At 45.4% G+C, this 23,944-nt stretch overlaps 1 protein-coding gene across 1 annotated transcript in view; it reads right to left on the bottom strand.

The window, feature by feature from the left end:
• Positions 1-4,200: 4,200 nt before the first annotated feature.
• The window catches only part of LOC142296986 (adhesion G protein-coupled receptor F5-like), a 154,503-nt gene continuing 134,759 nt past the window's right edge, over positions 4,201-23,944 (bottom strand). Inside the window, 1 exon segment of the mRNA XM_075341173.1 lies at positions 4,201-5,127. Coding sequence (XP_075197288.1) covers positions 5,054-5,127 — 74 coding nt within the window. The 3' untranslated portion in view covers positions 4,201-5,053.

The following is a 23,944-nucleotide window of genomic DNA, read 5'->3' as shown; positions in this document are numbered from 1 at the left end:
GCGTGTTCAAAATGCAGCCCAATGTTTCCAGACAGAATAAAAATTATTTTTTTTAAGTCCATGGGGTCATGGAGTTGGTTTTTAATAGAAAAGGGGGTCTGGGGGTAAGACCCCAAGGTGAGGGGGGGGGGAGGGGGGAACAAGATGGGAGGAAACATCAACACGCCCATTAACCTGGAAGGAGCCCATAGATTCTAGGCTCATCCAGAGACAAGCTGTCTGCACAGCTATTTCAATGGCAGCCACCGGCCAATCAGAGGCCAGCAACTGACATCGATATATGACGTCAGCTGCTGGCCTCTGATTGGTCAGAGATCTTGTCTCTATTTAGTGCTGCAAATCATTTATCTGAAGATAAGCACTGATGGCAGTAATTGTTAAGGGGTCTGCGTGTCTGCAGGCCGCAAGAAGCGGAACAGAGGACACCGAGGGAACGGAGGACAGGTGAGAAGAATCTGTGTGTGTATGAAGCACGACATAATAGGAGCAGTACTACAGGATGGGACATTGATACAGGAGGACTAGGAAAGGGGATATTACTACAAGAAAAGGACCAGCATGGGCACATTAGTACAGCATGGGGACAAGAATGGGCACATTACTACAGGATGCAGACAAAGATGGGCACATTACTACAGAGCACAAGGATGGACACATTACTACTAGATGGTGACAATGATGAGGCCCTTTATTACAGAATGGGGACAAGAATGGGCAAATCACTACAGGATTGGGACAAGGATGAGCACATTACTACATGATGGGGACAAGGATGAGCACATTACTACAGGATGGGGACAATGATGAGCACATTACTACTGGATGGGGACAAGGAGGGCACATTACTACAGGATGAGACAATGATGGAGCACATTACTACAGGATGGGCACAAGGATGAACACAATACTACTAGAAGGGGACAATGAAGGGCACATTAGTACAGGATGTGGACAAGGATAGGCACATTACTACTGCATGGGGACAAAGATGGACACAATACTGCTAGGCAAGGACAATAAACTGCCCATTACTGCAGGGCGAGGACAAGATTGGGCACATTACTACAGGATGGAAACAAGGATTTGCACATTACTACAAGGGGACAAGGATGGGGGCATTACTACAGGATGGGGACAAGTATGGGCACATTACTACTGGATGGGACAAAGATGGGCACATTACTACTGAATGGGGACAAGGATTGGCACATTACTACTGGATGGGGACAATGATGGGCACATTACTACAGGATGAAATAATGATGGAGCACATTACTACAGGATGGGACAAGAATGGACACATTACTACTGGAAGGGGACAAAGAAGGGCACAATACTACTGTGCAAGGACAATAAAGGGCACATTACTGCAGGATGAGGACAAGAATGAGCACATTACTACAGTATGGGGACAAGGATTGGCACATTACTACAAGGGGACCAGGATAGGGACATTACTACAGGATGGGGCTCAAGATGGGCACATTATTACATGATTACTATTACTGTATGGTGCTATTTGTAAAACAATATTACTTACAAGAAGAGGAAAAAAAGGTAAAAAAAAAAATTCAAAATAAAGCATTACTTTTTTTTACCATTTAAAATACTTTATATAATCAACTAAAATAAACAAAAAAAGTGCACATTTGTTATTAAAAAAACAAGTGAAAATGGTAAAAAAAGTGATCCAAAGGTGTATAGAAAAAAATATGGTACCACTAAAAATGTCACTTTGTTCTGCAAAGAATGCATTACATTTTTTCTATGTGCGGTCCCTGTCTTAGAGCCTTAAAAATTAGTTTTGGTCATGTTTTTCTCACACTGGTGAATGGCGCATTACAAGATGGATCTCTGAAACACTACAACAAGCTGTACACCTGTATGTCCAAGGTGCAAGTCAAGATAGATTTTCTTCCCCTGAGTATGAACAGTGTTTTCATTCACTGTCCTGAATCAAAGATTTTTAAAAATTTAAAATTTAAATAAAAAATTTAAAATTTAAAAATGTTAAAAAATGAAAAGACAAAGTATATCACAGAATATCAAAAATTACATAAACATTAAAATTTGACCATATTAAAATAAGGAAATCTGTACGTATCAAAAATAAGAGAGAAATTGCTTGTAACAATATAACATTTATTTTAAAAAACTTTGTACAATAAAACTGAATAGATATGTGTATGTACACTATACACTACATGCACAATATCTATGCCACATGCAGCCAGAGCCATATTTACTGTATATTCTTCAACATGGTCCATAGGTTGAAGCTCTGTCAACCCTTAATAGGCATTTTAAACTGAGAGGATGGCAATGAATTTGGACTTTTACAAACTTTTAAAGCAAACCTATCACCAGATTTGTCCCTTATAAGCTGCGGCCAGCACCAGTCATCCCTTATATACAGCATTCTAGAACTCTGTATATAAGAGCCCAGGCCACTCTCTATAATATAAAAAAGTGTTTATTATACCCAGGGGCAGGCGGGGCAGGCGGGTCTGATGAGTGTCACTAGTCCAACTTCTCCTCTCTTCCTCCCATTGCCGTCATTCTTCCTAGCTCCGTGTGGATGACGCGTGCTACATCATCCACACAGACGCCTCCGTTGCACTCCTGCCCATGCACACTTTTCTCTGCCCGGCTGAGGACAGAGGAAAGTACTGTAATGCGCAGGCTCAAGGAAAGGTCAAAGACCGCCTGCGCATGCGCACTACAATACTTTGATCTACCCTTAGCAGGACAGAGAGACGTGCGCATGGACAGGAGCCCAATGGAGGCCTCTGTGTGTACGACATAGGATGCGTCATCCATACTGAGCTGGTAAAGAGCAAGGCGATGTAATGAAGAGAGGAAGCATGGGACAGAGAACAGCAGCGCCCAACAGATCCGACTGCCACACAGGTGAGTATAATAAAAGATCTTTTTTATGTTATACAGAGAGGTCTTGGCTCTTATATACAGTATTCTGGAATGCTGTATATAAGGGTTTATTGATGGTGGCCACAGTTTACAAGGGACAAATCTGGTGACAGCTTCCCTTTAATATCTGTAGACTTATTAAAGTGAATAGTTAGGAGAGAAATGCTCCACGAAACCATAAAATTAATGGCGTGGGTATTGATTCTAACGAATCCCCACAACAGGCACAAACTCAAATACATATCATGAGAAACGAGGAACAAGAGTTTTTTGAGTGCAAATAAATACAATTTTATTTATCACATGAGACATAAGGTGAACATCCAAAATTTCATAAAAACATATAAAAAGTCAACGGCAGGACCCCCATAAGGTTAATAGCAGTCAGTAATGGGGCATATTGGGACAGATGCTGAACGCATGTAGTAGGGTTCAAAGGTGAAGAAACCCTTACTAAAATACATATATACCCCTAATAATAAGCTTCAGTATGGGTGCCCAGATATTTAAAGGAATTCCTAGGGCAAACATCTGTTGCACAATCAGGTATTTAGAGTCTTACTCTGTAGAGGTCAGATAATACATATATATAAATATATACATTTGGGTATATGCACGCCATCAGCCCCATAATAGCAGATGTACAGACATATCTGGCACCAAAAAACGTTGCTGTGACCAATAAACCGATATAAATGCCTCATGTGGGGGTCAAGTCACAAAAAGGACCTCAAACATCACCTACGTACGTTTCGATTTTCTTTAGATTTATCTTCATCAGGGAGGAGGCTCCACATGTATATATTTGTATTTTGTTCCCGAGGCAGCACACATCGCAGTGTGTGACACCCCGGGAACGCTGAACTGCAGCTTACCTGCGTCCTGCGGCTCCCGCCGGCAATGCGGAAGGAAGGAGGTGGGTGGGATGTTTACGTCCCGCTCATCTCCGCCCCTCCGCTTCTATTGACCGGCTGCCGCGTGACGTCGCTGTGATGCTGAACGTCCCTCCCACTCCAGGAAGTGGATGTTCGCCGCCCAGATCGAGGTCGTATGGAAGGTAAGTACGTGTGACGGGAAATAATTGTTTGTGCGACACGGTCAACAAATTGAATGTGCTGCACCTACGATGGGGGCGAGTCACATCACATACGATGTGTAAGGTGTAAAACAGGCTTTAAAAAGGACCTTTCACTAAATTTTTAATTTTTAACTGGACACATAGTGTCATAGTGGCTGCAGGAAAAAAATAAAATAAAAGTAAAAATATATATATATATATATATATATATATATAAAATTTTATTTCATCACTACTTGCGGAGATAGAAACAATCAAACCAATGAGTTAACTTTTCATAACTAATAGAAGGATTTGTAATGTGACACAGCCAAGCTCAGCTGAACTCATGCTCATGGTTAGACCAGGAGATCATAACTGTCTGTCAGTATATGTCTCACACAGTGTAAAATCTGCTCCAAGCTATGATAGGGGTGTGTTATTCTTTCCTGTGAGTATTGTTGCTTGCTTATGTTGACTTTTTTAGTTGAACGATAACATTCATTCTGTCTGCATTCAAAAAATAACTTATCACATAGATATATTAAGAAATCATTTATCATAATTGTAATTTCATTTATAATAATGATACATTTTAAAGGGTTCCCTTTAAGGGTAGGCCAAAGCAGTAACATGTGCGACTTGCTAGTGCACATTTATTTAAAGCTGAAATTTGGCTAAATAACATGTCAGACATGTTGCAGTCTGAAGCGGCTTACATTGAAGTCTATAAAATCAAAACTGCCTGCAAGCAAAGTGACAATCATTAGATGTGATGTCACAATGTGACATCAAGACCTTCATATTACATGACATTGGTTACATTGACAGGTCTGTCCCTACAGCAGGGCCACTCCATCTATGCAGATTGGAAGAGACCTATTAATGAAGATAAGCTAAAGAGGGCTGGGGGGACAGAGAGAGGGATTCATCAATCAATTCATCAAACAATTGTGCACTCATTCTACTTAGCTTGGTGCAAAATTCTCCAGTGCAAAGAGAAAGACAAGGCATAAAAAAAATTATTTAAAAAACCAGAGCAAATAACGAATCAAGGAACCATGTGTCCTAAGAAAGCACAGAAAACGAGTTTGTTGAAGCGTCATTGGATGAAGAATGGGCCGAATATAAATCGAAGCCTCCTGTAAAAGGAAAATAATAATGTAAATGTAAAAGTACAAAAGGTCATAACAAAACAAAAAGAAAACAAAATCATTGCTGCTTATGCCATATACAAGTATGTAATAAATTAGAATATGATCAAAAAGTGAATTTACTGCAGTAATTCCAAACAAAAAAAGGGAAATGCGTATATTATAGAGTCATTACACACAGAAGGATCTATTTCTATATATTATATAGAGTCATTACACACAGAGGGATCTATTTCTATATATTATATAGAGTCATTACACACAGAGGGATCTATTTCTATATATTATTTAGAGTCATTACACACAGAGGGATCTATTCCTATATATTATATAGAGTCATTACACACAGAGGGATCTATTTCTATATATTATATAGAGTCATTACACACAAAGGGATCTATTTCTATATATTATATAGAGTAATTACACAAAGAGGGATCTATTTCTATATAGTATAAAGAGTCATTACACACAGAGGGATCTATTTCTATATATTATATAGAGTCATTACACACAGAGGGATCTATTTCTATATATTATATAGAGTAATTACACAAAGAGGGATCTATTTCTATATATTATAAAGAGTCATTACACACAGAGGGATCTATTTCTATATATTATATAGAGTCATTACACACAGAGGGATCTATTTCTATATATTATTTAGAGTCATTACACACAGAGGGATCTATTCCTATATATTATATAGAGTCATTACACACAGAGGGATCTATTTCTATAGATTATATAGAGTCATTACACACAGGGATCTATTTCTATATATTATATAGAGTCATTACACACAGAGTGATCTAATCCTATATATTATATAGAGTCATTACAAATAGAGTAACCTATTTCTATATATTATATAGAATCATTACACACAGAGGGATCTATTCCTATATATTATATACGGTAGAGTCGTTACACACAGAGTGATCTATTCCTATATATTATATAGAATCATTACACACAGAGGGATCTATTCCTATATATTATATAGAGTCGTTATACACAGAGGGATCTATTCCTATATATTATATAGAGTCATTACACACAGAGGGATCTATTCCTATATATTATATAGAGTCGTTATACACAGAGGGATCTATTTCAAATGTTTATTTCATTTAATGTTGATGATTATGGCTTACAGCCAATGAAAACCTAAAAGTTATTATCTCAGAAAATTAGAATATTATATAAGACCAACTGAAAAAATGATTTTAACCTTAGAAATGTTGGTGCCTACTGAAAAGTCTGTACAGTACATGCTTCAATACTTGGTTGGGGCTTTCTTTGCATGAATTCCTGCATCAATGCGGCGTGGCATGGAGGTGATCAGCCTGTGGCACTGCTGAGGTGTTATGGAAGCCCTGGTTGCTTTGATAGCCGCCTTCAGCTCGTCTGCATTGTTGGCTCTGTTGTCTCTCATAGATTCTCTATAGGGTTTAGGTCAGGTGAGTTTGCTGGCCAATCAAGCCCAGTGATACTGTGGTTATTACACCATGTATTGGTACTTTTGGCAGTGTGGACAGGGGCCAAGTCCTGCTGGAAAATGAAATTTCCATCTCCAAAAAGCTTGTCGGCAGAGGGAAGCATGAAGTGCTGTAAAATTTCCTGGTAGACATCTGCGCTGACTTTGGTCTTGATAAAGCACAGTGGAGCTACACCAGCAGATGACATGGCTCCCCAAACCATCACTGATTGTGGAGACTTCACACTAGACCTCAGCAGCTTGGATTGTGGCCTCTCCACTCTTCCTCCAGACTCTGGGACCGCGATTTCCAAATGAAATGCAAAATTTACTTTCATCTGAAAACAACACCTTGGACACTGAGAACAGTCCAGTTCTTTTTCTCCTTGGCCCAGGTAAGACGCTTCTGACATTGTCTATTGGTCATGAGTGGCCTGACACAAGGAATGTGACAGTTGTAGCCCATGTCCTGGATACGTCTGTGTGTGGTGACTAGAGTTGAGCGCGGTTCGCGGTTCGAGGTTCTCCAGTTCGCGGCTCGAGTGATTTTGGGGCCTGTTCTAGATCGAACTAGAACTCGAGCTTTTTGCTAAAGCTCGATAGTTCTAGTTACGTTTGAGAACGGTTCTAGCAGCAAAAAGACAAGCTAATTCCTAGCTGGCTTTCTGCTGTAACAGTGTAAGCCACTCTGTGACTCACACTATTATGAAATTTCAGTGTATAGTGTGCGGGAACAGCGCATTCAGATCACTGCTGTTGGGATAACGGCGATCGCCCTTTTTTTTTTTTTTGCCTTGTCTTCCTTCCCTAAGCGCGCGCGTGTAGTGGGGCGGGCCAGCATGTCAGCCAATCCCAGACACACACACAGCTAAGTGGACTTTTAGCCAGAGAAGCAACGGCATGTGTGATAGGATGTCCATGTCATATGTCCCTGCATTATAAATACGGGCATCTGCCCGTCTGGACGCCATTATCTGCCTTCTGCGTCTGGGTGTCAGTCACCGCTGGCGTAGCTCCTGTCTCCGATACTGCTGTGTACGCTCTACACACAGCGCTATACAGAATAGGGATAGAAGTTTCTATTAGTCCTTGTAAGGGCTAATACCGGCAGGGTCAGAGCCATAGGTGACAGTCAGGTCCGTGGAAACAGAGTTTAACAGCTACACAAGATAACAGCGTCTGTGTAGCTAAGGTCAGGGATTTCCTTGCTGCATTTCCCCATTAGGAGGGATAGGAAGGCAGGCTTCCTTTCCTCTACCCAGACCCACAACCCTGCCACTGTACCCTCCTGCCCTTTACACACTCAAACTCATTGTTACTAAGCCATTATACTAGCAAACACTGAGGAAACTTAGTGGCATCCTAAAAGTGGCTGTTGGACTTCCATTACTGTCCCACTAGTGCAAATCTATTTGCAGCACCTCTGCATTGCACACTCAAACTCCTTGTTACTAAGCCATTATACTAGCAAACACTGAGGAAACTTAGTGGCATCCTAAAAGTGGCTGTTGGACTTCCATTAGTGTCCCACTGGTGCAAATCTATTTGCAGCACCTCTGAATTGCACATTCAAACTCATTGTTACTAAGCCATTATACTAGCAAACTATCCTGCCAGTTTAAGGGCCGTAGTTGCATTGTCAGGGATAATTATTCTTTATTATTCTGCTGTTAATAAAGCTAGACCACCGCTGCAATCTACACCACCTCTCAATTTTTACTATCACATTTTAAGTGCACAATCTTGTCGCAATCAAAATGAGTGGCAAAATGACAGATGCTGGTGGAAAGGGGAAAAGGCGTGTTGGAAAAGGAAAAAAAAGGGTTTGTCCATGGGGAAGGTGGCAAAGTTCCATTAACATCTGCCGAAGATAGACCATCTTCCAGCAAAAGTAAGATGTCTACTACTTGCCGTGGACAATCCGATGTGCTCCCTTTTTTACGGACACGAACAACTGGAACAAAGCTAGATGATGGTCAAAAAAGGAAAATGCTTGAATGGATCTCAAGTGGTCCAACAAGTGCCCTCTCCACCACCTCAACTATCGCATCCAAAAAACACCAGTCCTCTGAGTTGTCAGCCCAATCACACTTGCTTTCTCCCAGCTCTGAAGTCTCCATCCGCCCTGCACAGTATGGTGGAAATGAGATGGCTAAGTCTGCAGAGCTGTTCAGTCACACTATAGCCTGGGAATCAGAGGTCTGCTCCCAAGCTACAGTGAGTACAGACCAGGAAATGATCTGCAGTGATGCCCAGAACTTTTGTGACTCTGATTCAGGCCGTGAGGACCAAGTTTCTGAGCATAATGTTGACCTTTTTTCACAAACTGTAACACCTGTTGTTATAGACAATGAGGAACATACTGATGACGATGAGATGCAGATACCAGATTGGGATGACAACTTAAATATTCTGTCAGGGCAAGAAGAGGCTCGGTCTGAGGGTGAGGGGAGTGCAAACACAACAATTGATGAGGAAGTTCTAGATCCCACCTACTGTCAACCCACAGTCAGGCACTCGAGGAGGTCAACAGAGGCGGTGGAGGAGGATGCAACTGATGACGAAGTTACCTTGCGCCTTCCTGGACAGAGGATGAGTACTGGTAGCACGTCTACAACTGCATCCTCAGCCACCACTCTGCCTCTGAGCATTAGTCGGGGTGGATCAGCAGGTCGCATGCCCTCTAAGCCTTGCCTAGCCTGGTCCTTTTTTGACATAGCAAAAGATCGCCCAAATGATGTGATCTGTAAAATTTGTCGTGGTTCTGTTAGTAGAGGGCAAAACCTCAGCAGTTTGACAACTTCTTCCATGAATCGTCACATGAATAAATATCATATGTTCCAGTGGGAAGCTCACCGTGCTGCAATGCGGCCTAGCGGAGCGGACCATCTACCGCCTGCCCCTTCCAGTGCATCCGCGCGCTCTTCATCTTCTAGGACTGTGGGGACAGCTGTCACACCTGGTTTTCCACGCACAACTTCCACCACTGTAACCACAACAGGCATTTTGATTGGTAGGTCGTCAGTTGGTTTGGAAGGGGAAACAAGTGCGTGTGTACAGCTCTCTCAGACATCGATAGCACCAACGTTGGATAAAGGTAACATCATGTCTACGCCTGCACTTTCCTCACAAACCTGCATTTTTCCAGGGACACCCTACTCACCACCGTCTACACACAGCAGCCAGATCTCTGTCCCTCAGATGTGGACAAATAAAAGGCCACTTCCTGCGACCCATGACAAAGCTAAGAGGTTGACTTTATCCCTCTGTAAGCTCTTGGCTACCGAAATGCTGCCTTTCTGCCTGGTGGACACACAGGATTTTAGAGACCTTATGACTGTCGCTGTGCCCCAGTACCAGATGCCCAGTCGCCACTACTTCTCTAAGAAAGGTGTGCCTGCGCTACACCAGCATGTCGCACACAACATCACCGCTTCCTTGAGAAACTCTGTGTGTGAACGGGTGCATTTCATCACCGATACTTGGACCAGTAAGCATGGACAGGGACGTTACATGTCGCTGACTGGGCACTGGGTAAATATGGTGATAGATGGTGAAGGGTCTGCTGCACAAGTCTTGCTGTCCCCACGACGTGTGTGTCAATCCTCTGTCTGTCCAAGTTCTGCCACTGCTTCTGCCTCCTCCACCTCATCTGGGTCCTCCACTTCCGCCCCAAGCCTGCCTAGTCAGGCCGCCAGCGTTCTAACTGCGCAGAAGGAATCACGTACCCTTCATTACTATGCTGGCAGCAGAGCGCAACGGCATCAGGCGGTCTTTAGCTTGAAATGTCTTGGAAATAAGAGTCACACAGTGGCTGAGTTGTGGGCAGCACTGGAGACTGAGTTTAATAAATGGTTGTCTCCACTCAACCTGCAGCCTGGTAAGGCCGTGTGCGACAATGCTGCAAACCTGGGTGCGGCCCTTCGCCTGGGCAAGGTGACACACGTGCCTTGTATGGCTCACGTGTTGAACCTTGTTGTCCAGCAATTTTTAACTCACTATCCCGGCCTAGATGGCCTTCTGAACAGGGCACGAAAACTGTCTGCTCACTTCCGCCGTTCAACCACCGCTGCTGAGCGACTTGCATCGCTCCAGAAGTCTTTCGGCCTGCCGGTTCATCGCCTGAAATGCGATGTGCCGACACGCTGGAATTCAACTCTCCACATGTTACTGCGACTGTGGCAGCACCGCCGAGCCCTGGTGCAATACGTCATGACGTAAAGCCTTGGCAAACGAGATGCAGAGGTGGGGAAGATCACCCTGATGGAGTGGTCTCAGATTAAGGACCTATGCACACTTCTGCACAGTTTCGACATAGCGACAAATATGTTTAGCGCTGACAATGCCATTATCAGCATGACAATTCCAGTCATTTACATGCTGGAGCACACGCTAAACACTATACTTAGTCAGGGGGTGGGACAACAGTAAGGGGAGGAACTACAGGAGGATTCATATGCGCAAGACACAACAACATCACCAAGGTCCAGACGTTCATCATCACCAACGCGGCAGGCATGTGACCATGGGGGACAGGGATCAACAAGGGCGCATAGTAGCAGGCGAAATGTTGAGGAAGGTGCAGGAGAACATGAAGAAATGGAGGACGAACTGTCCATGGACATGGAAGACTCAGCGGATGAGGGAGACCTTGGTCAAATTTCAGTTGAAAGAGGTTGGGGGGAGATGTCAGAGGAAGAAAGAACGGTTTGCACCTCTATGCCACAAACACAGCGTGGACTTGGTCCGCATGGCTGCGCAAGACACATGAGTGCCTTCTTGCTGCACTACCTCCAACATGACCCTCGTATTGTCAAAATTAGAAGTGATGATGACTACTGGCTTGCCACACTATTAGATCCCCGGTACAAGTCCAAATTTTGTGACATAATTCCAGCCATAGAAAGGGACGCACGTATGCAGGAGTATCAGCAGAAGCTGTTACTCGATCTTAGCTCGGCTTTTCCACCAAACAACCGTGCAGGTGCAGGGAGTGATTCTCCCAGTTGTAACTTGACAAACATGGGACGGTCTCGTCATCTTCAACAGTCTACCCGTACCAGTAGGACTGTATCTGGTGCTGGTAACAGCAATTTTATGGAATCTTTTCATAATTTTTTTAGACCCTCCTTTGCAAGGCCACCAGAGACAACAAGTCTGACACATAGTCAACGGCTGGAGAGGATGATACAGGAGTATCTCCAAATGAACATCGATGCCATGACTTTGCAAATGGAGCCTTGCTCATTTTGGGCTTCAAATCTTGAAAAATGGCCAGAGCTCTCCACTTACGCCTTGGAGATTTTGTCGTGTCCCGCAGCCAGCGTTGTCTCTGAACGTGTCTTCAGTGCTGCTGGGTGTGTGCTGACAGATAAGCGCACGCGTCTGTCCAGTGACAATGTGGACAGACTGACGTTCATCAAAATGAACAAGTCATGGATCCAGAAGGAATTTACTACCCCTGTGTCATCCTGGGGAGAGTAAATGCTTGTGGATTTGGAATGTGCTTGATGCAAATCTAGCTGTGAAGTGTACAACTGGGGCACAAGTGCTGCCACTGAAGGGGTGTGTGTGTGGCCCAATTTTTGGAAAAAAAGGGAGACTCCGCTTGGAGTCACCTTGTGGTGTTTTACATGATTTTAGAAGGGCGTGCCATGCCTATATCTGTGTCTCCTCCTCTTTTTCCTTGTCCAGCTCTTTTGTTTTCGCATGAGTATATGTCCTTGTCACTTTCCCATGTGTTTGTGTTGTGTTGTGAGTTGTTTGTCACCTTTTGGACACCTTTGAGGGTGTTTTCTAGGTGTTTTTATGTGTTTGTGATTGCCTCCCATTGTTTCCTATGCGGTTCGAGTGGTTCGCCGAACCGGTTCGCCGAACCGAACTCGAACGAGACCTCCGTTCGGCGAACCGAACTCGGGCCGAACCGCGACCGGTTCACTCATCTCTAGTGGTGACTCTAGAAGCACGGACTCCAGCAGTGTCCACTCCTTGTGAATCTCCTTCAAATTTTTGAATGGCATTTTCTTACCAATCCTATCAAGGCTGCAGTTATCTTCGTTGCTCGTGACCCTTTTCTACCACACTTTTTCCTTCCACTCAACCTTCCATTAATATGCTTGGATACAGCACTCTGTGAACAGCTAGTTTCTTTAACAATTACATTTTGTGGCTTACCCTCCTTGTGGAATGTGTCAATGACTGGCTTCTGGACACCTGTCAAGTCAGCAGTCTTCCCCATGATTGTGTAGCCTACTGAACCAGACTAAGGGACAATTTTAAACGCTTACGAAGTCTTTGCAGGTGTTTTATTGTAATTATTCAAATTTTCTGAGATAATGACTTTTGGGTTTTCATTGGCTGTAAGCCATAATCATCAACAGTAACAGAAATAAACACTTGAAATAGATCACTCTGTGTATAATGACTCTATATAATATATAGGAATAGATCCCTCTGTGTGTAATGACTCTATATAATATATAGGAATAGATCCATCTGTGTGTAATGACTCTATATAATATATAGAAATATATCCCTCTGTGTGTAAGGACTCTATATAATATATAGAAATAGATCCCTCTGTGTGTAATGACTCTATATAATATATAGGAATAGATCCCTCTGTGTATAATGACTCTATATAATATATATAGGAATAGATTCCTCTGTGTGTAATGACTCTATATAATATATAGGAATAGATCCCTCTGTGTGTAATGACTCTATATAATATATAGGAATAGATCCCTCTGTGTGTAATGACTCTATATAATATATATAGGAATAGAGTCCTCTGTGTGTAATGACTCTATATAATATATAGGAATAGATCCCTCTGTGTATAATGACTCTATATAATATATAGGAATAGATCCCTCTGTGTGTAATGACTCTATATAATATATACAAATAGATCCCTCTGTGTGTATTGACTCTATATAATATATAGGAATAGATCGCTCTGTGTGTAATGACTCTATATAATATATGCATTTTCTTTTTGTATTGAAATAAATTAAGTTTTTGACAATATTCTAATTTGTTGAGATGCACTTGTATGTCTTCTGTAGCAGAGAGGCTCCTTAATTAGCACTGATCATTGTTTTATATAATAACGTAATAATCAGAAGAATTTTGGACAGTTGCAGGTAATGGGTGACGAAGACAGGGCCTTAAAGTGGAAATTCTTGAAATGTGACTGGTGTACTTTCTGGGTAAGCTAATACTGAGATCAGTGTGGAATGGAGTTTATGCCTGTGGCAGGCCCGGCGTTGGGTGCAGCAGCATTGACGACATTCTGGACGCTGTTACCTGAGGTTACGTGGGTTTTTAAGATCTCTATTTTATTTTGCATAAACGTAAAAGAAAAAATGATGCACTTCCTTTTACGTCTTTGCGCTCTGACATGTGAAATCCTTTTTTTCACAAGTTTTACCAAATGTTCAGTTTATTTCAACATTTACAGTATACCACAAAAGTGAGTACACCCCACACGTTTTGTAAATATTTTATCTTTTTATTGGACAGCACTGATGTTCTGACCCTGTGATACAATGTATAGTGTCAGTGTGCAGCTTGTATAACAGTGTACATTTGGTGTTCTCTAAATAAACTCAACACACAGCCATTAATCTCCAAGCCGCTGGGAACAAAAGTGAGTACACCCCATAAGTGAAAATGGCCAAATTGTGCCCAGAGTCTCAATATTTTCTGTGGCTATGATTCTTTTCAAGCACTTTCTTAACTCTCTTGGGCACGGAGGTCACTAGAGCTTCACAAGAGCTGCTGGATCCTCTTCCATCCTCCATGACGACATCATGGAGCTGGTGGATGTTAGAGACCTTACGCTCCTCCACCTTCCAATTGAAGAGGCCCTGCAGATGCTCCATAGGGTTTAGGTCTAGAAATGATTGGCTAGTACAGCACCTTTACCCTTAGTTTCTTTAGCAAGACAGTGGTGGTGTTGAAGGTGTGTGTGTCGTCGTTATTATGTATTAATACTGCCCTGTGGCCCAGTTTCTGAAGGGAGGAGATCATACTCTGCTTCAGTATGTTGCAGTACATGTTGGTCTTTCAATGAACTCTAGCTCCCCACAGCTGGCAGCGCTCATGCAGCCCTAAACCATGACATTGCCACCACCATGCCTGACTGTAGGCAGGTCACACTTGTCTTTGTACTCTTCAAGTTGTTGCTGCCACACACGCTTGACACTATCTGAACCAAATAAGTTTATCTTAGTCTCATCAGATCACAGGACATGGTTCCAGTAATCTATGTCCTCAGACTGCTTGTCTTCAGCTAACTGTTTGGGGGCTTACTTGTGCATCATCTTCCTTCTTTCTAAGACAGACCAAATGGATGCAGTGAGTGGCGTATGGCGTGAGAACTAACAGGCTAACACCCCACCTCTGTAACCTCGGCAACAATGCTGGCAGCACTAATACATTTGACAAGACGACCTCTGGATATGACTTCTTTGGTCGACCATAGTCAGGCCTGTTCTGAGTGGATCCTGTTTTGTTAAACTACTGTATGGTCTTGGCCACCATGCTGCAGCTCAGGTTCAGGCTGGTGACAATTTTCTTTTAGTCTCGGCCATCTTTATGTACAGTAACAATTCTTTTTTTCAGATCCTCAGAGAATTCTGTGCCATGAAGAGCCATGTTGACCTTCCAGTGACCAGTATAAGAGAGTGTGTAAGCGATAACACCATATGTAACACACCTGACCCCCATTCTCACCTGTGACCTTGTAACACTAATGAGTCACATGAAACTGAGAGTTAAATTGGCTAATTGGGAACTATTTGGCTATTTTTAGTTAAGGGTGTACTCACTTTTGTTGCCAGGAGTTTAGCCATTAATGGCTGTGTGTTGAGTTATTTAGAGGGCACCAAACTTACACTATTATACAAGCTGCACACTGACACTGTACATGGTATCACAGGGTCAGATCTTCAGTGTTGTACAATGAAAATATATAAATAGATAAAATATTAATATGTAAATATTATAGGTTCTCCTGCTAAATTAATATGTATTACATGTTCTCCTTCTTAATAATATTTAAGTACTAGCTGTAGTACCCGGGCATTGCCCAGGATAGTAACTGTCTCTGTCTCTCTCCCAGTCTGTCTGTCTCTCTGTCTCTTTCCTTGTCTGTCTCTGTGTGTCTGTTTATGTCTGTCTTTGTGTCTATCTGTCTGTCTCTGTATCAGTCTCTCTCTATCTCTGTGTCTGTTTGTGTGTGTACGTCTGTCTCTCTATCTCTGTCTATTTGTTTCTCTCTGTGTCTGTCTCTCTCTCTATCTCTGTCCCCGTCTGTCTCTGTTCCCGTCTGTCTCTGTTCCCATCTGTCTCTGTCCCCGTCTCTCTGTCTGTCTCTGTCCCCGTCTCTCTGTCTGTCTCTGTCCCCGTCTCTCTGTCTATCTCTTTCCCCGTCTGTCTCTTTCCCCGTCTGTCTTTTTCCCCGTCTGTCTCTTTCCCCGTCTGTCTCTTTCCCCGTCTGTCTCTTTCTCCGTCTGTCTCTTTCCCCGTCTGTCTCTTTCCCCATTTGTCTCTTTCCCCGTCTGTCTCTTTCCCCATCTGTCTTTGTCTATCTCTGTCTGTCTCTGTCTGTTTCTCTGTCTGTTTCTCTGTCTGTCTCTCTCTGTCTCTCTCTCTGTCTCTTTCCCTGTGTGTCTATGCCTGTCTCTTTCCCTGTCTGTGTCTGTCTGTCTCTGTCTGTGTCTGTCTCACCACCGATATCATATTACCTCACACATAAGCTTCTTATACTATGAATATCTTTCGTTCCTATAGCAACCAATCAGAGCTGCTAATAATAACCAGCTCCACTGACTCTAACGGAGGCAGGATTTTTGGAGAGTAACTGTAAAGCGCGGGGTTAAATTTTTTTTTTACTAATATATAAGTGTTACAAGTCCCTCTTATTACTATATATATATATATATATATATATATATATATATAAATATATATAATATTACAGGTTCTCCTCCATACTAATTTATAGGTAGTACAGGTTCTCCTCCTTACTAGTATATATATATATATATATATATATATATATATTTTATATATATATTTTATATAAGTATTACAGGTGCTCCCCCTCACTAATATATAAGTATTACAAGTCCTTCTCCTTATTACTATATATATATATATATATATATATATATATATATGTTACAGGTTCTCCTCCTTATTAATATATAGATATTAGAGGTTCTCCTCCTTATTAATATACACAGTGTCTTGAAGACGTATTCATATAACCATTCAACTTTTTCACATTATTTCACATTACACACACAATGTGAAATGTACGTAATTGGGCTTTTTGCAATATATCAACACTAATTAGGAACTATTTCTGACGTTTAAAGGAAATTATACAGAGTTTTCTAAATATTTTAAAAATATAAATCTGAAAATTGTGACGTGCATTTGTATCCATCCACCTGTAGTGTGATACTCCTTAATAAAATCCTGAGAGAGCAATTGCCACCAAAAATCATCTAATTAGTAAATTGAGTCCACCTTTGTGTTATTTTTTCTTAGTATAACTACAGTTGTTCTGTGAAGACCTCAGAGGTTTCTGAGAACATTAGGGATCAAACAACATAATGAAAACCAAGGAGCACACCAGACAGGTCAGGGATAAAGTTGTGGAGAAGAGTAAAGCAGGGTTAGGTTATAAAAAAATAGTCTAAGTTTTTAACATCACATGGAGCACTGCTTAATCCATTATTCAAAACTGGAAGGAGTAAAGGACTCGTTACACGCTACGATTCATCTGACGATCTCAGTAGAAATGTGACACGCCCAGATCGTAGTTACGATTTGCCGAGACCGCACATAGGTCGTTTAGTAGTGATCACACGTACACATCTCACAAACGATGTAACATCGTTCAGCGATATATTGTTTGACCAAGGCGGTCGTGTGGATGTTGTTCGTCGTTGGCAGGGTGTCAAACGTAGCAATATGTTTGGTGCGTTCCAAACGACGAACAATATTTTGAAACTGAACGACGTGTCAAGGATCAACGATTTTCAACCTGTTTGCGATCATTCGGAGTCGCACGTAGGTGTCACATGCAGCGACATCGCTATCGATGACGGAAATGCGTCACGGAAACTGTGACCCCGACGATATATATCGTCAGATAAATAGTAGTGTGTAACGGGACCTTAAGGCAGGACTGAACCTACAAAGACATGGTCATTCATCAAAACTGACATCCCAAGAAGGAGAGCACTAGTTAGAGAAGCAGCCAAGAGGCCCATGGTCACTCTGGAGGAGTTGCAGAGATCCACAGATCAGGTGGGAGAATCTGTCCACAGGACAACTATTAGTCAAATACTGTTCTTTATGGAAAAGTGGCTAGAATAAAGCCATTTTTGAAAGCAAGCCATAAGTAGCAGCGTTGGCAATTTGTAAAAAGCCATGTAGGGGCACACGTAGCATGTGGAAGAATGTGCTCTGCTCAGCTGAGATCAAGTAGAAGTTTTATAACCAAATGCAAAAATGCTGTGTGTACCGCCCCGCGGCCTCGCCTGCGGCCGCCGAGCCGCTCGGATCCGTGCTCGTGTACTGCGGGTGGTGGCTCGAGCCTCTCACGGACCCGAGGGTCATGTCGCTCTGAAAGGGGGGTTGGCGCTACACGCGGGGGATGCGGGTATTTGGTTTTGGAATGATAGTTCGTGACACCACCCACTGGTTGTGGTGATCGTGGACACCACCGCTGCGGCGAAGGTACGGGGACTCCTGGGAGCGGTGTAGTGGCGCAGCTAGGTGTTGACCCCTCCGTGGGTAGGGGATGGCACTGGTGTACTCACTCTGATACAAGACACTGGAGTCGCTGGTAAACCAAACGGAGTGATGAACGGGGCCTGCAGCCGGCTACAGCTTTTCCTGTTAGGTTGGTAGTGTCCGCCTTTCTCCTGCACCTGTGTGTAAATCTTGACTCCTTTGCCTGGGCACCGGTAGTCCGCTCCCCGGCGTATAAGTGTCGTAGGAGCCCGTTTTCCCACAGACGCTGGCCCTTTGGATCTCTTGCCTTTGTCGGTGGCACTTATCCAGAATGGTTGGGCTGTTGCCTTCAATCGGGACTTAGGTGGGAATGAACCCCTAAGGTCCAGACCACAATTAGTTGATTTGACTATGGTGGTGGCTTATAGCCTAGTTCGGGGTCTGAGTACCCTACCTGGTGCTCCGGTATCCAGTTGGCTCCCTGGTTCGGTTCTGGCGGGCCACCAACCTTCCCCGGTACCTTACGGTTCCACCGGTCATATTCCCGGTGTCCTGCAAGTGGCCACTACCGTCTGCCTCCTTGCCAATGGTGACTGGGCTCCAACCCATCCACCGGAGTAGTCTGTGGCAGGCCTGAGCACAGGTCTGCTTCTGGACACAACCTCCCTCCTTCACTGCCAGAACTGTCTTTACTTTCCTGAACTTGACTCTTCCAGAGCTAGACTACAACTCCCACTCACTGTTTTCCCACCTCCAGGCCTGTGAACTCCTCGGTGGGTGGTGCCAACCGCCTGGCTCCACCCCCCTGGTGTGGACATCAAACCTGGAGGGTGGTGACAAGGTTTTCTATGGTTGACTGGTGTTACCTAACTGGAAGGGGTGTGATGTTGTGTGTGTGACTACCTGGGACCACCTGGATAGTCCAGGGCATCACATTCCCCCTTGGTTTAATGCAGACCATCTGCGGGCTGCCCGTCCATCCCCAGTTTTATTTTTCTGTAAAAGTAAACAAATAATCAACATTTTAACATTTTGTAAACAGTATGCATTACTTTGTCAAATCTTCCCTCACGGGAGGCACATTCTTGAACCATTGCAAACGGGAACATTTTTATTAATAACAAGGGAACGGGTCCATGTCCTTCCGCTTTCCCACCCAAGCAACCTAGCCCTGATGCTGCCTCTAAGAAGTGGGCAGCACCCCTTTTCCCCAGTCTGGAAACAGGAACCTGGCCAGGCTACCCAAGCGGGAATGGGTACGGTGCTTCGCACCCGGCAGTCACTCAGAGGCCCCACGTCCAGGGGGACCCCTGACCCGGAGGATGGTCACCGGTTCTGGTGGTGACCGGACTCCAGCCTGCTCTGCTGTGGGTCCCTCCTCCAACCAGCCTCTCCAGTGACTGGCAGTTGTGGGAAGGGCAATTGGGGCATTATTTACAAGCCCAAAAGTTATTGGATGGCCTGCAAGTTCTCAGCCTTGTTCATGATTACTCATGCAGAGTTTAGGGGGCGTGTGAAACGGGGACAACATCAGTCCCAACAGGGACGGGCACTTCAGTAACCAACGGGCTACCACAAAACACTGTTGGTCCCAACGGGGACTGTCCGTTTGAATCAGGTGAAAGCCTCGGGTGATTAGTGCTCATTCATTCAAATATTTACACAATTAATACATTGCACCCCTAAATAGCAGTTTCCCTGTACCTAAGCGGGGGCCTACCTAGGTTAGGTCGTGTGGACCTCATGGGCCCAGTGTCATCAGTGGGAAGCAGTGGAACAGAGGGGACAACTGGTCCCTCTTCCCTGATGTCAGGTATGGCAGGTAGAGACCTACGGGGGCGTAGTATAGGTGCATCCCTGGGCATTGGTTTGGGTGGCTCGCTGGCGGACGTCTCCGTCTCTCTTTCTTCCACGGGTTGTGGGATTGTTATCATGGGAACAATCACCACGCCATTCTGCATAGGCCAATCCGCTGGGAAGTCGCCCATTACGGTATGAATAACTTCTTTCTTCTTTTCCCCTCTCGGCACGGAAGCCGGAGTCTCATCTACCAGCCTTAGGGGATCTGGGCATCTCTTCAGGTGGTCCCTGGAAATGGTAGCTGTGGTCTTCCCCTGGTCGCGACTGATCAGATAAGTCTTTTCATTTTCCCACCCAGTGGGTTGTACGACATATGGGGTCCTCTCCCACTGGTTGTCGAGCTTATGTGTCCTTCTTTTGCGCTTTAGCACCACATCCCCGGGTACAAACGGGGCAGCCGAAGCCTGTTGAAGCGCTGCTCTTGTTTTTCTCAGCTCTGGCGCAGATTCCTTTCCACATATTCCTGGATCTGTCGGTACTGCATCTGTCATTTGACATCCCAGTGGTTAGTGGAGGAGAGGGCTTCGGGTGCTTCTATGTCCATCTCCAGGTCTACGGGCAGCCGTCCCGGTCGGGCTTTCATTAGATATGCAGGCGTGCACTTGGTGGAGCTACAGGGGATGTTATTGTACATATCCACCAGGTCAGGCAACTTCTCAGGCCACAGGTTCCTATCCTCCAGCGGTAGTGTCTTGAGGAGGTTCAGGACCAGGTGATTCATTTTCTCACACATCCCATTAGTCTGGGCATGGTATGGCGTAGTCCGGATCTTCTTACACCCATACAAGTGACAGAACTCCTGGAACACCTCCGCTTCAAAGGCCGAGCCCTGGTCTGTGAGCACCCTTTCCGGGTAACCGTGTGGTCGGCAGAAGTAGGCCTGGAAGGCTCTAGCTGCGGTACGGCCCGTCACACTAGAACTACTGAGATAGTCATTTTGACTACTTTGCACTATGTATATCTATATAGGTGTCACGAGTCCAGTAGTTCTATTGTTAACTGGGACAACCACCATGAACCTGGAGTAATGGTCTACGATGGTCAGGGCATATGTGTACCCACTTCGGCTGGGCGTGAGCTTGACGTGGTTCAGGGCAACCAACTCCAACGGCTGGTGGGTGACGATCGGCTGAAGGGGGGCCTTCTGGCTGGCCTCAGCGCGCCTTCTCAGTGTGCAGGGGCCACATTCTCGACACCAGGCCTCCACAGACTCTCGCATCCCACTCCAGTAGAACCGCTCTCTCAACAACATCTCCAGCTTCTTCCAACCAAAGTGCCATGCACCATCGTGGTAGGCCTTCAGGACCCTGGGCACACTGGCTTGGGGAACCACCACCTGGCGAACCTTCTCATGGGTCTGTGGATTGATCATTTCCCGGCACAGCTTCCCCTGATGCAGGTGCAGCCGGTTTCTCTCCTTCCACAACCGTTGGGCTTCTGAGGGGACCGCGGGATACATCCTGGAGGAACCCTGCGCGATCATGGCTTTAACCAGCTGGACCGCAGGTTCCTGATCCTGGGCTTCCTGCCACCCCTGGCTGGGCAGCGGGTCAAGGTTCACCTGCTGTTGGTTAACGCAGGGCTTCTCATCTCGGGGCCGATGGTATGCGGGTAGCTCAATTTCTTCAAGGTCGTCGTTTTCCACCCCGTCATCAGGTAGGTGCGGCATTCGGGACAGCGCATCTGCATTGGTGTTCTTGCGGCCGGCCCTGTACTTGATAGTGAAATCGTAGTTGGACAATTGAGCCATCCACCGCTGCTCCAGGGCACCCAGCTTGGCCGTGTCTAGATGTGTCAACGGATTGTTGTCCGTGTAGGCAGTAAACTTCGCCGCTGCGAGGTGATGCTTGAACCTTTCAGTTATTGCCCACACAAGGGCTAAGAACTCAAGCTTGAAGGAACTGTAATTTTCAGGGTTCCTTTCCGTCGGGCGGAGTTTTCTGCTAGCGTAGGCGATCACCTTTTCCTTCCCATCCTGCACCTGGGACAGGACCGCACCCAGGCCCACATTACTGGCGTCGGTATAGAGGACGAACGGGAGGCCGTAGTCCGGGTAGGCCAGAATTTCTTCGCCTGTCAGGGCTGACTTCAACTGGTGGAAGGACTCCTCATGTTTCTCACTCCAGACAAACGGGGGGGCCGGAGGGTCTCCCATTTTTGGTCTGTCCCAAGAGGAGGTCTTGCATGGGTGCGGCCATCTTCGTGTACCCCTTGATGAAACGGCGATAGTAGCCCACCAGGCCCAGGAACTGCCTGACTTCTCTCACCGTTGTTGGTCGCAGCCAGCTCTGGATGTCAGCAACCTTCTCCGGATCCGGGGCTACGCCTTCGGCGCTCACCACATGTCCAAGGTATTGCACTTTGGGTTTCAGCAGATGGCATTTTGACGGTTTCAACTTCATCCCGTACTTGGAGAGGGCTGCGAACACTTCTGCCAGGTGCTCTAGGTGGGCCTCATACATCTTGGAATACACGATCACATCGTCCAGACACAATAGGACAGTCTCAAAGTTGAGATGCCCCAAGCAGCACTCCATGAGCCCTTGGAAGGTCCCCGGGGCATTGCACAGCCCGAACGGCATACTGTTGAACTCGCAGAGTCCCATGGGGGTAGCATATGCGGTCTTCTCGCGGTCTTCTGGTGCGACCGCCACCTGCCAGTATCCGCTGGTAAGGTCAAGGGTAGAGAAATAATTAGCAGTTTTTAGTGCTGCCAGCGACTCTTCAATGCGGGGGAGAGGGTAGGCATCTTTATGCGTTATCTGATTGATCTTCCGGTAATCCAGTGGTCCGAAGGCGAGGGTTCCATCAACGCTGGGTAATCCCGTCTGTGGGGGCCTATTGCTGCCCTACACCAAATCATCATCTCGCTCCTTGGTGGGATTACCAAAGGGGCGGCATCCATCACCCGCACTCCACCAATTTCTCCACCTGTCAGGTTCACCTGCTGCCGGTGCAGCAGGGCCCGGATCTCACGCTGCAGGGCCCTCTGCCGCCCTCCTGCTGCAGTGGCAGATAGTTGTTGCAGCAAGTTCAACACCTCTCCAATACAGTGCTCAATCACATTGGTCCCTAGGACTACTTTCGGGTTACGGTTGCTGGACTCATTCAGCACTACAATCATCCCTTAGCGTTTCAGCTGGGTCCGTCCCACGGTCAGGGTCACCTCCCTGAGTCCCACTTGGGTCATAGGGAGCCCATTGGCTGCAATAACGGTCATGCTATCATCGGAAGGGGCAAGTTCACTATCGGCCCAATATTGCTGGTACAATGAATAAGGCATAGTTGTTACCTGCGATCCAGTGTCCAACAGGGCCATGGTCGGGACGCCGTCCACCGCCAGGGAGATGATGGGGCAGCCCCCTACAAACCGGTCTCTCCAATCAGCCGGGCCATCTTAGTCTACTCCTGAGGATTGGCCCTTGGCCTCAGGGGTTGCTCGTTTAACGGACATCGCCTAGAGTAATGGCCAGGCTTGTTGCACCTGTAGCACACGAGTGGCCCATGCCGCAGGTCCGTGTTCTTCCTCCGCTGCATCCAAGGGACATCCTCCAGGCTGTCGGCGAGCTGGATCTTCTCCTGGGGCTTGACTCTCGTCGGGAGCTGGAGTGCGGTAAGGATCCGGGTAAGATCTTCATTCATACGTTGGACCTGCGAGGCCAGCACTTCTATTGTCCCGACGGGCGTAGCAGGAGCCGGTAG

Source organism: Anomaloglossus baeobatrachus, chromosome 3, assembly GCF_048569485.1.
Source record: "Anomaloglossus baeobatrachus isolate aAnoBae1 chromosome 3, aAnoBae1.hap1, whole genome shotgun sequence".
NCBI lineage: Eukaryota > Metazoa > Chordata > Amphibia > Anura > Aromobatidae > Anomaloglossus > Anomaloglossus baeobatrachus.
Note: the sequence above shows the minus strand (reverse complement) of the source record. Positions and strands in the feature narration are given on the sequence as shown.